Source organism: Aedes albopictus, chromosome 3, assembly GCF_035046485.1.
Source record: "Aedes albopictus strain Foshan chromosome 3, AalbF5, whole genome shotgun sequence".
Classification (NCBI taxonomy): domain Eukaryota; kingdom Metazoa; phylum Arthropoda; class Insecta; order Diptera; family Culicidae; genus Aedes; species Aedes albopictus.
Genome location: NC_085138.1, coordinates 393,415,362 through 393,428,469, shown reverse-complemented (window position 1 = coordinate 393,428,469; position 13,108 = coordinate 393,415,362). Strand labels below are relative to the sequence as shown.

Below are 13,108 nucleotides of genomic sequence, written 5' to 3'. Positions count from 1 at the left end.
CAACTGACTGAAGTGGCGTGCATACGGTCGATTTGATGAGGTTGCTCCTATAGTTGATGCTCAAGCTTGTTCTTTCGGTTGAAGGAGGCAAGAGCTGACTGTTTGTTCATTTTAGGGATCCAAGAAGCATTGTGTTTGCTCTATCAACCCTCGATTACAATAGATAACGAGCAGCCGCATTGTTGGCCATGGTGATGTAAGCAGCAAATATTCCGACAAGGAGCAAAACTTTCGTTTGTGTTTGGAAATATTTTAATTGACGTTTGTCCTCTCATCGGGGGCCAGTTAGTAGCTGTATACTAATCAGAGCCTCAATCTCAGGGGAAATAAACATGCATCATTCAAACACAGCTGGCCCATCATCATCTCCATAAATCCGATCCTCGGGAAGAAGCCTTCTCCGGCGAACTTTGTTATCCTCAGAGAAACAACGACGGACGATGTCGTCGCGTCCGTCGGTTCGAAGCTGCAACGAGTGCAGGGCAGAATAAATGGTAAGCAGGTACCTACCTACCGTAGGAGGAAACATAAACAATTCCCGATTCAGATCCTCCTTGGCCCGGCCGGCCGGCCGCCACCGTGCCAGAAGCGAAAGGCAAAAGCGCAGACGAAACAATAAAGCCAGAAGCTAAATTATAATCATAATATTTGCATAACTCGTTAATAATATCATTTTATGCATGTTCTTCTCTTTGAATTCTGCTGCCGTTGTTGCTCTCCTTTTCCGAAGCGATTGTTGCGCGCTACTGCGAATGTAGCTCGGTTGCAGCTAAAAAGTTGTTGAGATTGTTAGTTGTTAAAAGCGGGGAAAGTGCTTTAAAACATGAGGTGAAAAATATACTTTATACAAAATACTCAGAAACTCAGGAATTTTTTGCATTAGTTTAGTTACGGCTTTAATGAGTAAACTTAGTTTGCGAGAACAGGTTTTGTAGCCAGGGGACGTTTAAGGGAGGTTGCAAGGGCGTTCCAAGGCATCTTAGGGGTGTTCTATTTGACCTCAGCGGCGCATCAAGGGATCTCAGGAGGAGTTTCAGAGGGACTCAGTCTAGTATACCATTCAAAATTTGGGTGAAAAAACGGCATACCATTCTAAATTCTGAGATAAATCTGTATTAATGGCATCCCTGGTCTCAGGAGCGTTTCAAGGAGGCTCCAGCGGGGCGCTTCTCATGAGCGTTTCAGGAGGATTTCCGGTGGCCTCAGAGATGTTCCTATCAGGGGGTTCCAGGGAAGTTCCAGAGGATTTTTTGGGCGTTTCAGGGGGCATTAGGAAGTCTCAGCCCCAGTAACACACTTGTCACGGAAGAGTCACGGCGGCGCAGATTTTTGTTACGCAGAAGACACTGTGACTTCCTTCTAACAAATAAATACTTACTTGCTAGAAGTAAGTCACAGTGACTTCTGTGCAACGAAAACCTGCGCCGCTGTGACTCTTCCATAACAAGTGTGTTACTTGGGAGGGTCTTCAAGGAGTTCTAACGATATTTCAGGGAAGTTTTTGGAGGTCTCAGGAGGTACTAGTACCAGGGTACCAGGGGTGTTTCAAAACAGATCTCAAGGCCGTATTAACCTTTCAGTACTCGCGCCAATTTTTGTAACGCGAGCAGTCGCGCGTTGTACTTTGTACAACACCCATACATTTTGAAATATCTAAGGATCCTGATTGTTTAGAGGAGAACTGTCTTTGGCAAAGTTGTTGTAAATTTCATGGGCTACTTGATGCTGACAAAGTTGATTCGTAATACGTCCACTAGGCGGTGCTAGTGAGCAATATCATGTTATATCTTATATCTCAGGATCCTGATGTTTTAGAAAGATGGTGTCTTCGGCAAAGTTGTTTGGTAAGTCAACGGCTTACAGATTATTGGCCGTTTAATTGGAAATTCCACCACTAGGCGGCGCTAGTAAGCAAATAAACTTTATATTCTATGTATCTCTGGATCCTGATGACTTAGAAAGATGGTGTCTTTGACAAAGTTGTTTGGTAGGCCAAGGACTTACGGATGATTCGCGGTTTAATTTGAAATTTCACCACTAGGCGGCACTAGTGAGCAATTTCATGTTATATCTTATATCTCAGGATCGTGATGTCTTAGAAAGATGGTGTCTTCGGCAAAGTTGTTTGGTAGGTAAACGGCTTACAGATTATTGGCTGTTTAATTGTAAATTCCACCACTAGGCGGCACTAGTGAGCAAATAAACTTTATATCCTATGTATCTCGGGAACCTGATTCGACAAAATTCTTTGGTAGGTCAAGTACTTACGGATGATTCGCAGTTTAATTTGAAATTTCATCACTTGGCGGCGCTAGTGAGCACGTAAATATTATATAATATGTATCTCTGGACCCTTATTACTTAGAAAGATAGTGTCTTCTGCAAAGATGTTTAGTATATCAAGGGCTTATAGATGAGTGACAGTTGCGCTAGTGAGCATGTAAATTTGTAATCTCATGTAGCTCAGGATCCCGATTAAAAAGGCACGGGACACCGTCTTCAGCCAGAGGCTGTACAGACTGAACAGAACTTAACACTAGACCATGGACACGACATACATTACATGCACCAGTGGATAGTATGATGCGGTTACGCTAACCGAACGGCCACGAAACTCCACTTTATTCAGAAAGATGGTGTCTTCGGCAAAGCTGTTTGGTAGATCAAAGATTAAATGGAGGAAAAGTTACCTCTTGTGCCGACCTTCAAAAAGATCGAAAACTTATAGTTGTCCGTTTGAATCGTAATTTCACCACTAGATGACGCTAGTGAACATAAAAAATGTATATGCAATAGTTCTCAGGATCCTGGTTACTAGAATAGAGATGGTGGTTTCGGCAAAGTTGTCAAATAGGTTAAGTGCATTTGGTTGATGGGTCGTTGAAATCAATATTTCGCCAGTAAGTGGTGCTAATGAGTATGCAAATTTTATATCTTATATATCTCCGAGTCTGATTACCTGGGAAGTTGATATCTTTGGCAAGGTTGGTTGGTAGATCAAGGGCGTTCAGTTGATTGACCATTTGATTCGTGCTTCTGCCACCAGAAGACGCTAGTTGTAAATTTGCAACAGCATGAACGTGTTATTATTCATCTAGAAAAAAATCAACGAGCTGTAAATTTTTATACTTCCGAAAGTTTTCAAAATTTGAAAATTACACAACTAGTTGATTATAATTTGTTGAAATTTGCACTTGATTGATTAATTTTACATGAAGTTAAAGCGCTTAGTAAAATATTCAATATCTGACTGTCGTATTTCAGTATACTCTATCTTAAGGTGTCAATGTCACTGGATAAGTACATCCATCCTTTATCCATCAAACAACAATGTCGACATCATCTTTCTAAGTAATCAGGATCTTGAGATATATGAGTTAGAAAAATTTGAATACCCACTAGCGCCACCTAGATGTGGAGTTTCAAATCATACGACTCTCCATCAGTTAGTGTTCGATCTACTAAACAACTTTGCTGAAGACATCATCTTTCTAAGTAATCAGGATCTCGAGATATATGAGTCATAATATTTGAGTACTCACTTGCGCCATCTGGATGTGAAATTCCACATCATACTTGTCTTCATCAGTTAGTGTTTGATCTACTAAAAAACTTTGCAGAAGACACCATCTTTCTAAGTAATCAGGGTCCTGAAATGTATGAGTTATAAAATTTCAATGCCCACTAGCGCCACCTAGATGTGGAGTTTCAAATCAAACGGCTCTCCATCAGTTAGTATTTAACCAACCAAACAACTTTGCCGAAGACACCATCTTTCTAAGTACTCAGGATCCTGAGTTATATGGGATATAAAAATTACATGCTCTCTAGCGCCGCCTATCGGTTGAAATCTGAATTTCTCAGATCACCTCGCGAAGGCCCTTGATATCCCAAGTAACTTTGCCGAAGACACCATATTTCTAGATCATTTAGATTTTGAAATACACTAATTCACATTCAACTGTCTATCTTATCTTAAATATAGAACGTTCTTCATATTACGATTTTCAATTTTCCGTATTATAAGGAGTTATACTGTTTTCAAAAAAGGTCTTATAATATTCCAAATAAGATTCCTGTAGAATACATTTGGGGTTGACATCGATAGAAAAGATGGTTTCAAAGTAATAGTCGATAATTCTTTTGTGTTGTACAAAGTACAACAGCGCGATTAACGGAAGGTTAAAGGGATCCCAAAGGGTTTTAGGAGATACCATGAGGTCTCAGGGGGCGCATTCTCATAACGCTCTAGGCCAAAATATCTGAGCACTTTATGGCGCATTTTCCCGGGGCATAACGTCCCAGTATGCAGATACGCTACGTTGTCCAAGGAAAGAAGGCACATATGATATTGAAGCATCGAAACTTTTGAACGTTTTTGCGCAAAAAACGCGACTTAACGACCCAGACAGTATGGTCTCAGACGTTGTGTTCCGGCCCCGTCTCATGCGGGTTCCAGAGGGCCTTAGGGACGCTTCGAAAGGTCTCAGGGGATTCCAGAAAAATTACAGGGGGATTCAAAGGAAACCAATAGATCACAGGGGTGATTATATATGGTTCTTGGAGATCTCAGGGGAATTTCGAAAGTGCCTCAGGGGGTTTTATCTTCTGGTATCCCCCTGAAACTCCCTGAAACGCCACTGGGACCCCCTGAGATGACCCAGAGACTCCTGTACGAAATGAAACTAGATTGGCTCGGTATTTGAACAAAAAGGGGTACGTTTATTAGCGAGAAGATACAAATGATCTTAGCGGTTCGGCGATCGGGTTTGAACTGGCAGGCGGCTATTCTAGACTAGCTATATAAAGCGCACAGAGCACAATTGGGGATACGAAGTTAGCTTTCGCTCACCTATCGGATGGATAGGTGATAAGAGAGATTGATCGTGTTTTGGAGAGAATCTAGCTGATCGAATTTCAATTAGGGTGAGACAAAATTAATCCTATTCTTAACATAGCCGGCCTCCGTTGAAAAGTGTGATTTTCAATATCTTATCTACTAATTTACAATCTTTATCTTAATTTCTAAGCAACGATGATCTACCAGTTCTGGACCTCGGTTCTCGATGTCGTCGGCTGGGAGCATGGCGACCTCCGCCACGTTGGTGTTCCCTCGGTTGGCTAGGGGACGTGGAGCCAGCTTATCGACACCCTCGCTAGGGGTTCACAGGTACGCCGAGGGGGGTCGGTTGACCACCATAGCAGTGCGAAGAATCTCGACGGAATGGTATGGACGGAGCAACATGGAACGATAAAAGGCATTTGGTTTACAATCAGCAAAATGAAGAGACAAACTAAAAAGCGTCCAAACGCTGTTGAATTCGAGCAAGTTACATGTTGGCGAGAACTACGTCTTCATCAGCGCTGGCTGATTGCTGGATAGGCAGAACGCAAACCTTGCTGATTGCCCGGTTGAATTCTCCATCTTTTGTCTTCACGGTAACGACGCGAACATTCCCGTCGTCACAATAGAAAAGTCGAGTAACACGGCCGAGACACCACCGGAGCGGCGGCAGTTTCTCATCCTTCAAGAGTACTAAGGTTCCGACGGCAAGATTATCCCGCTGGCGGGTCCATTTGGTGCGGGGGTGCAGTCCGGAAAGGTAATCCGTGCTCCAACGCTTCCAAATTCGGCGAACAAATTCCTGCGTCATCTGGTAACGGTTTAGGCGATTCTGGGGAATTTCTTCATACGATGGTTCGGCGGCAGCGACCAAGGGACGGTGGACCAAAAAGTGGCCGGGTGTAAGGACCTCCAGGTCCTCGGGGTCAGTAGACAACTGGGTAAGCGGTCTGGAGTTCAGGCAGCTCTCAATCTGGACGAGCAGCGTCTCGAGGTCGTCCTTGTACAGAATGGTTGTTCCGATAGTCGATTTCAGGTGCTTTTTAAACGACTTTACGGCGGCCTCCCAGAGGCCACCGAAGTTGGGTGATCGAGGCGGTATAAACTTGAACTCGATCCCTTCTTCTACGCAGAAGGAACCGACGGAGTGCTGGTGCTGCTGCGACCGGAATTGCGCTAGAAGCTCGGCTAGCGCACGTGATGCTCCTTGGAAGTTTTTCGCATTGTCGCATTCGATGACGGCGGGTTTGGAGCGGCGGGCAATGAACCGTTTCAGAGCAGAAATGAACGCGTCCGTTGTTAGATCCGCCACTAATTCGATATGCACCGCCTTGGTGACGAGGCACACGAACATGGCGACATAGCATTTCACCGGGGGAGACTTGCGGCCATGATGACGGTAGAATAGCGGTCCGCAAAGATCTACGCCGGTTTTCAGGAACGGGTAGGTGGGAGTCACCCGCTCGCTAGGAAGATCTCCCATTAACTGCTCCTGGACGGTCGGTTTGCAGCGATAGCATCTGATACAGTCTTGAACTACTTTCCGCGCCAGGTTGCGTACTCTTAGTGGCCAAAACTGCTCCCGCAAGTGGGCGATTAACAATTGCGGGCCGGCGTGAAGAAGCTTCTTGTGATAGTAGGTGACTACCATTTTGGTGAAGGGGTGGCTCGGAGACAGGATCATCGGGTGTTTGCGTGTTTCCGTCACCGGAGCGTTGCGAAGACGGCCACCAACCTTCAGGATTCCGTCTTCCAAGATTGGTGCTAGGGATTTTAGCTTGGAGTTGGGCTTGACTTCTCCTGTGGCATCGACGGCTTTGACATCTTCGGTCAGCGACTCTTGTTGGGCTAAACGAACCAAACGCATGAGCGCGTCCTTGTACTCAGTAGTCTTCAGAAAACCGGTTCGTCGATTTGAGGGATTTCGTTGCTTGCAATTGTGGCAAAATCTCAGGAGATATGCCACCACCGAGACTAGGCCGGTATACGAAGACCGAAGACTGAAGATAGGGTTTGGCTCGTGGACTTGGATTGGTAGGACAATTGCTCTTTCCTCGAGTTGTTCTGCTTCGAAGTTCTCGAATGCTGGACGGACAAGAGCAGGCCAGAATCTGTTTGGTTGACTGAGCCACGGTGGACCATTCCACCATGCTGCGCAATCTCTGCGTTCCGCCGGCAGCATTCCGCGGGAGATGATGTCTGCCGGATTCTCGATTCCAGGCACATGATTCCACAGTCCGCCTTCCGTCAGGTGTTGGATTTCGGACACTCGGTTTGCCACAAACGTTTTCCAGCGGGAAGGGGCAGCTGAAATCCACTGGAGGACGATCATCGAATCAGTCCAGAAAAAACACTTCATTGGGAGATTCAGTGCTTCCTGGACCTTCTGAACTAAGTGGCTCAATAATAGCGCCGAAGAAAGTTCGAGGCGAGGCAGACAGACTCTTTTTTGTTTCTTGCTGTTTCCTAGAGGTGCCAGTTTCGACTTCGAGGTTAGAAGACGGACGGATGTGTCGCCGTTGGAGGACACGGCGCGGAGGTAGATGCATGCCCCATAAGCCTTTTCGGAGGCATCACAAAAACCGTGTAATTCGATGGAAGTTGGATCGACGATTGGGACGGCCCAACGAGGAACGATAATTGTCTCGATTGCCGCAAGTTCGGACCGAAATTGCAGCCAGCTTTGTTGGAGTTCGTCTTCTAGCGGCTCGTCCCAGGAACGCTTGCTTCGCCAGAGGTCCTGCACGAACAACTTGGCAACTACGATGACTGGGCCTATGAAGCCGAGCGGATCAAAAAGGCTCGAAGAATCGGAAACCACTTGCCGCTTGGAAACGCAAATGTCTTGCTTCCATTTTGGAACGTGGAAGCCGAAGCAATCGGAAGCTGGCTCCCACCTAAGCCCGAGAGTTTTGATGGAAGCTCCTGGATCGAGGCCCAATACGGTTCGTTCATCACGTAGTGCCTCAGGAATATGCGAGAGAATCTCCGGAGAATTGGACGACCATTTGCGCAGTGGAAATCCAGCGGAATGCAGAAGCTGAAGAAGCTGCGTGCACAAGACCCTTCCAGATCGAATGGTCTTGCTTCCGGTAAAGAGATCGTCCATATAAAAGTCTTCACCTACGACTTTGGCAGCGAGAGGATGAGACTGACGGCCTATCACGGAGAGTTCTTTCAGACAGCGGGTGGCTAGATACGGCGCTGAAGAAGTGCCATACGTTACCGTGGAGAGCTCGAAAATGCGAATCGGCTCCGACGGATCATCTCTCCAAAGAATCCGTTGCAGACACTGGTCTGAAGAATGCACCTTAATCTGGCGGTACATTTTTTCGATGTCCGCAATAATCACGTATCGGTGGGTTCGCCACCGCAGGATCAACGAGAAGAGGTCATCTTGGACGGTGGGTCCCACCATCAGCGAGTTGTTCAGAGAAACGTTGGTGTCCGTGGCGCAAGACGCGTCGAAAACTACGCGAAGCTTCGTGGTTACGCTGTCGGGACGTTCGATGCAGTGGTGTGGAAGATAATACGGGCGATACGGTGTGGGCTGACTAACATCTACTACTTCCTTCATGTGTCCAAGGATTCGGTATTCCTCGATGAAAGCGGAGTAAGCTGTCTTCAGTTGGGGTTTGGCTTGTAATCGGCGTTCCACGGATAGGAACCGACGTTTGGCGATATCATACGAATCCCCCATCTGCGATAGAATGGTGGGTTTCTTCGGAAGTTGGACAACGAATCTACCGGACTCAGCCCTCGTGGTAGTGGCGACGAAGTGAGCCTCACAAGTCGATTCTTCTACGGACAAGGTGCTGGAGGACTGACAGGATTCAAGTTCCCAAAATCTGGACAACTGCTGTTCGAGACCGTCTGTGCTGCAAACGTGGACGATGCTAATAATTTCGGGATCTGGTCGGCCATTACCAGCCCGACCGGAGACGACCCAACCCAGCATGGTATTCTGCAACACAGGTCGGCCGGGGCCTAGGCGAATCAGTCCATCGAGAAGCAAATCATAATACGCATCCACTCCGATAATCATATCCACTGCTGCTGGTTTGTTGAATTGGGGATCTGCCAGAATTACTCCGGTAGGCCAATTCCATTCGGCTACGTCGATGCTATTCGAAGGAAGTTCACGTGTCACAGCAGGCAGCACGTGGAACTTAAGCTGGGTACGAAAACGGCAGCAATGCGACTGAATGTGGACTACGACAGAGTGTGTGGACGGAGTACAGGATTGTCCGATTCCCCCGACGATGTGGTGTTCCTTGACCCGTTGCACTTGCAATCGTTGGGCCAAGCTTTCGGTAATTATGTTCAGCTGCGAGGCGGGATCGAGCAACGCTCTAGCCCACAGGGTGTTTTTCGAAGAATCGATGACCTTCACGAGCGCCGTCTGCAGCAACACGGTTGATGGGATTCGGCGGACGTTGGCAACCGAGGAGGTAGAGCAATGACTGAGGGCACTCGTGGATGGTGTCTGTTCGTCAGGGACGATAGATGGCGAGGAAGACTTATTTGCGTTGGACGACGTAGTTGGAGCGATTTGAGCTTGAGATTGAGTCTGAATTGCGGAGGGCTGACTTGAGTTTGATTTGGGACCCTGTGGTTGGGGAGGATTGCGAATGGGAGCTTGTTGGTGGAGCATCGTGTGATGCTTTTGACTGCAGACGCGGCAGGCACCGGATGAGCAGCTTCTAACCTGGTGATCAGCGGACAAGCAGTTGATGCAGAGACTCCTTTTCTTCACCAAATCGTACCGTTCGGAAACGCCTAGCTTGCGGAACACATCACATTTGAACGGCGAGTGGTCAGACTGGTTACAAAAACAACATGGCTTGTGAGGTGAATTGACGACGGAATGCACGCTGCTAACCTTGATCTTCGGCACACGCGCTGGATCAGATCGGGGAGGATCAGAGGCCCGCGCTTTCCCAGGCGCGATTGACTGGAGAACGATGCAATGAGAACGTAGGAAATCGATGAGCACCTCGTACCGGGGAACGTCTGTCGATTTGTGATGGTTTTCCCACTGCTTGAGTGTTGCAGTGTCGAGACGAGAGCACACGATGTGAGCCAGCAACACACTCCAACCCTTGGTGTCAATGTTCAATTTCTCAATCATCTGCAGATTTCGTTCGAAGTCGTCAATTAGTCGAGAAAGGGATTCGTAACTTTCCCGCTTCAGGGGTTCGACGGAAAGAAGCGCATCTATATAGGTTTTAACCACAAGCTTTTTGTTATCGAAGCGCTTTGTCAGAGACTGCCAAGCAATGGCATAGTTGGCATCAGTAATGTCGATAGGCTCGACAACCCGCTTCGCTTCCCCTGTTAGTGATGCGACAAGGTAGGAAAACTTGTCCACATCCGAAAGATTTGGATTGGAATCGATGAGACTCTTAAACGTGTCTCGAAAAGTTAGCCACTCAGTGACTGATCCGCTGAAGGAAGGAAGCTTGACTTCGGGAAGCTTTATCCGAGCCATTGGAGTGGCGCGATTAGCGTTTGAACCACTAAAACCTCCACCTGCACTGGTGGAGGGTACCGCATTTGCCATGCGTTCAGCATTAACAAGAAAACCTTTCACCTGCACGTAGATCTTTTCAAACCGATCTCGTGAGGCACGACTAGCCTTTTCCTCTTCGTCTGCAGTGGGCGATTCATCATCCTGCAGCAAATCAATTTGCAATCGCACCTTCAAAAAATTCTCAAAGAGCCCCTCCAAACGATCCATCCAACCCGCGATCTGTCCCTTATCCCGCGCTTCATCGTATTGATTAATGAATTTGACCACGTTGTTCAAGGTGTCGAAGCAAAACTGCTCTTGCTTGGTCAATGCTCGCAAATCAGGGGCCATTGTTACCCTTCAGCACTGCAAAACCCAAAAAAGCTCAACAATCATTCGAACAACAGTTCTGTTTCGCTCTCAAACCACCCACAGCTTTATTTGCTCACGAAAAAGCAATCCACCACCTCGTGTTAGTCCGGTTCGCTATCAGCTCGACCACTCCGCTCAACTCTCAACTCTCAAAAAATGCGCTCAAATTCTCTCTGCGATTCCTTCGGTTTGCGCAAGGGGTTAGTCGTATGCTTCTACTCGCTTACCTCTTCTATCTGCAACAGTGTAACGGGCAGCGTCGCGGTGCTGCGTGCGGCGTTGTGGCGCGCGGTGGTGAAGCGCGCGGTGGTGAGGCGCGCGGCGGTGGGCCGACGGGGCTCGGCCTTTGTGCTGACGGCTATTCTTTCCGATCCAACTGTATGGACCGACGCCACGCTATCTGCTGACCACGCGGTCAACTCGAGTCACGCTTTGGTGCTACACACTTTTTGTCACACTTAATGCACTTTCACTGATTTTCTGATTTTCTGATCAATGCACTTTTGGATACGATTCGTTCTTTTTTCGTTCAACTTCCAAGTTTTCACTTTTAGCTACGGTGAGCTTGGGTTGTTCTCCACACACTTAACCTCAACAACACTCACGCGCACGCGGTACGGCAAACAACGATTCCGTTCGCGGTATCTTCTTTTCGACCGGCGCGAAACCGAGTTTACCGCGACTACGGAATTTGCAACACTCGCGATTCGAAAACTACTTTCACGATGGGCACTTGCTCACACGCGAACCAAAACTACGATTATACCGAGACCAATCTATCCGGTTCGAAGGACCAATTTTTTATGTACGAAATGAAACTAGATTGGCTCGGTATTTGAACAAAAAGGGGTACGTTTATTAGCGAGAAGATACAAATGATCTTAGCGGTTCGGCGATCGGGTTTGAACTGGCAGGCGGCTATTCTAGACTAGCTATATAAAGCGCACAGAGCACAATTGGGGATACGAAGTTAGCTTTCGCTCACCTATCGGATGGATAGGTGATAAGAGAGATTGATCGTGTTTTGGAGAGAATCTAGCTGATCGAATTTCAATTAGGGTGAGACAAAATTAATCCTATTCTTAACAACTCCCTTGAACGCCATTGAGACCTCCTGGTATGCCTTGGGACGCTTCTGAGAACATTTCTCGCGTTACATTTGAAAAGGGCCTATCCCCAGAACGTAAACATAGAGAAAAATCGATGCAAACATTTTTCATCACATTTTCTATTCGTATTTCTCAGTTTGAGGATTTTTCAACATGCTTTCCAATCTGATGACACAAGATTAGATGTATCTATGCATCAATAATCAAAATTGCATTAAAATTTACCAGAAAAGTATTAAAAATGATAGATAAACATGTTAAGCTAATTTGAAACATTTCACCCGGGTTCGGCCTTATTGTGAGTCTTTCTAAAATTTTCTTAGCGTGGTTCGGCCCCCCGAGTGAGTCCGATGTTGACATCGAATCAAGGCTCGGCCCTTTTTGAGAGAGAGAATTCTCTCTCTCGGCGCTCGGGCCGGGAGCCGCTCGGAAAATTTTCGGTTGTCGGCCCTTTAAACGAGAAGGCTTACCAATGTAAACAAAATTTTACCGTTACTGGTCCATTTGGAGCACAGGCTTATGAATGATTGGGAAAAAAGCAGGGATTGGCCGTTTTGAAGGTGGGGTTTATTCTGATAAGGTTAACGGTTAGGTGGGTGATCTTTGCACAGTAGGTTACTGTTGTGGGATGCTATGGAATGGTATCAAAATCGATTTGTTTACATTTTAGGGATAGGCCCTTTTCAAATGTAACGCGAGATTTGGAATCTCCCTGAAACGTATTTGAGACTCCTTTAAACGCCCCTGAGACCCTTTGGAATTGTCTGGAATCTACTGGGACTCTTTGAAGCATCTCAGGCCAAACATGTCTAAAGGTCCTATCTGCAGAAGAGAGGCTCTCTTTGGCTCCCCTCTCTTTCGTTAATATCTCAGCTGTTTATTTGTATTATGATTGTTCCCTTGCATTGAACGATGGTCAAAACAATCGTCTTTTGATTTGTACTAACAAAATAATTGGAAAGTGTACCATTACATTGCAATAAGTGAAAGAGAAAGTGAACAAAGAGAGCCTCTCAAATGCAGATAGGACCTATTGAAATGTTTGTCCTGATCTATGCGCAGTGGTGGAAAGCATCATGCCCTTGACGTGTTTTTTGGTTCACATCAAACACAATCTTTGCTCACGCGCTCGCGAACCCAAAAAGAGAGAACGGTTCACGATTTCCCGGATCGACGAACCAACACAAAACAAATGTCGAACGAGCAGAATCGCAGTTGGTTCGCCAGAAGGATCACAATGTAGAGCACTTGGTTTGTTGCCATCTTTTGTAC

General features: G+C 46.6%; 1 protein-coding gene across 1 annotated transcript; it reads right to left on the bottom strand.

Annotated features, from left to right (window-relative positions):
• Window positions 1–5,330: 5,330 nt before the first annotated feature.
• Window positions 5,331–10,706, bottom strand: LOC134290978 (uncharacterized). The gene has a single exon (XM_062858217.1). It carries the CDS (start codon window positions 10,704–10,706, stop codon window positions 5,331–5,333), a length of 5,376 nt encoding a protein of 1,791 aa, XP_062714201.1.
• Between the last annotated feature and the right edge of the window lie 2,402 nt (window positions 10,707–13,108).

Coding starts and splice junctions, on each gene's coding strand:
- LOC134290978 (XM_062858217.1), bottom strand. CDS start 10,706: ATGGCCCCTGATTTGCGAGCATTGACCAAGCAAGAGCAGTTTTGCTTC.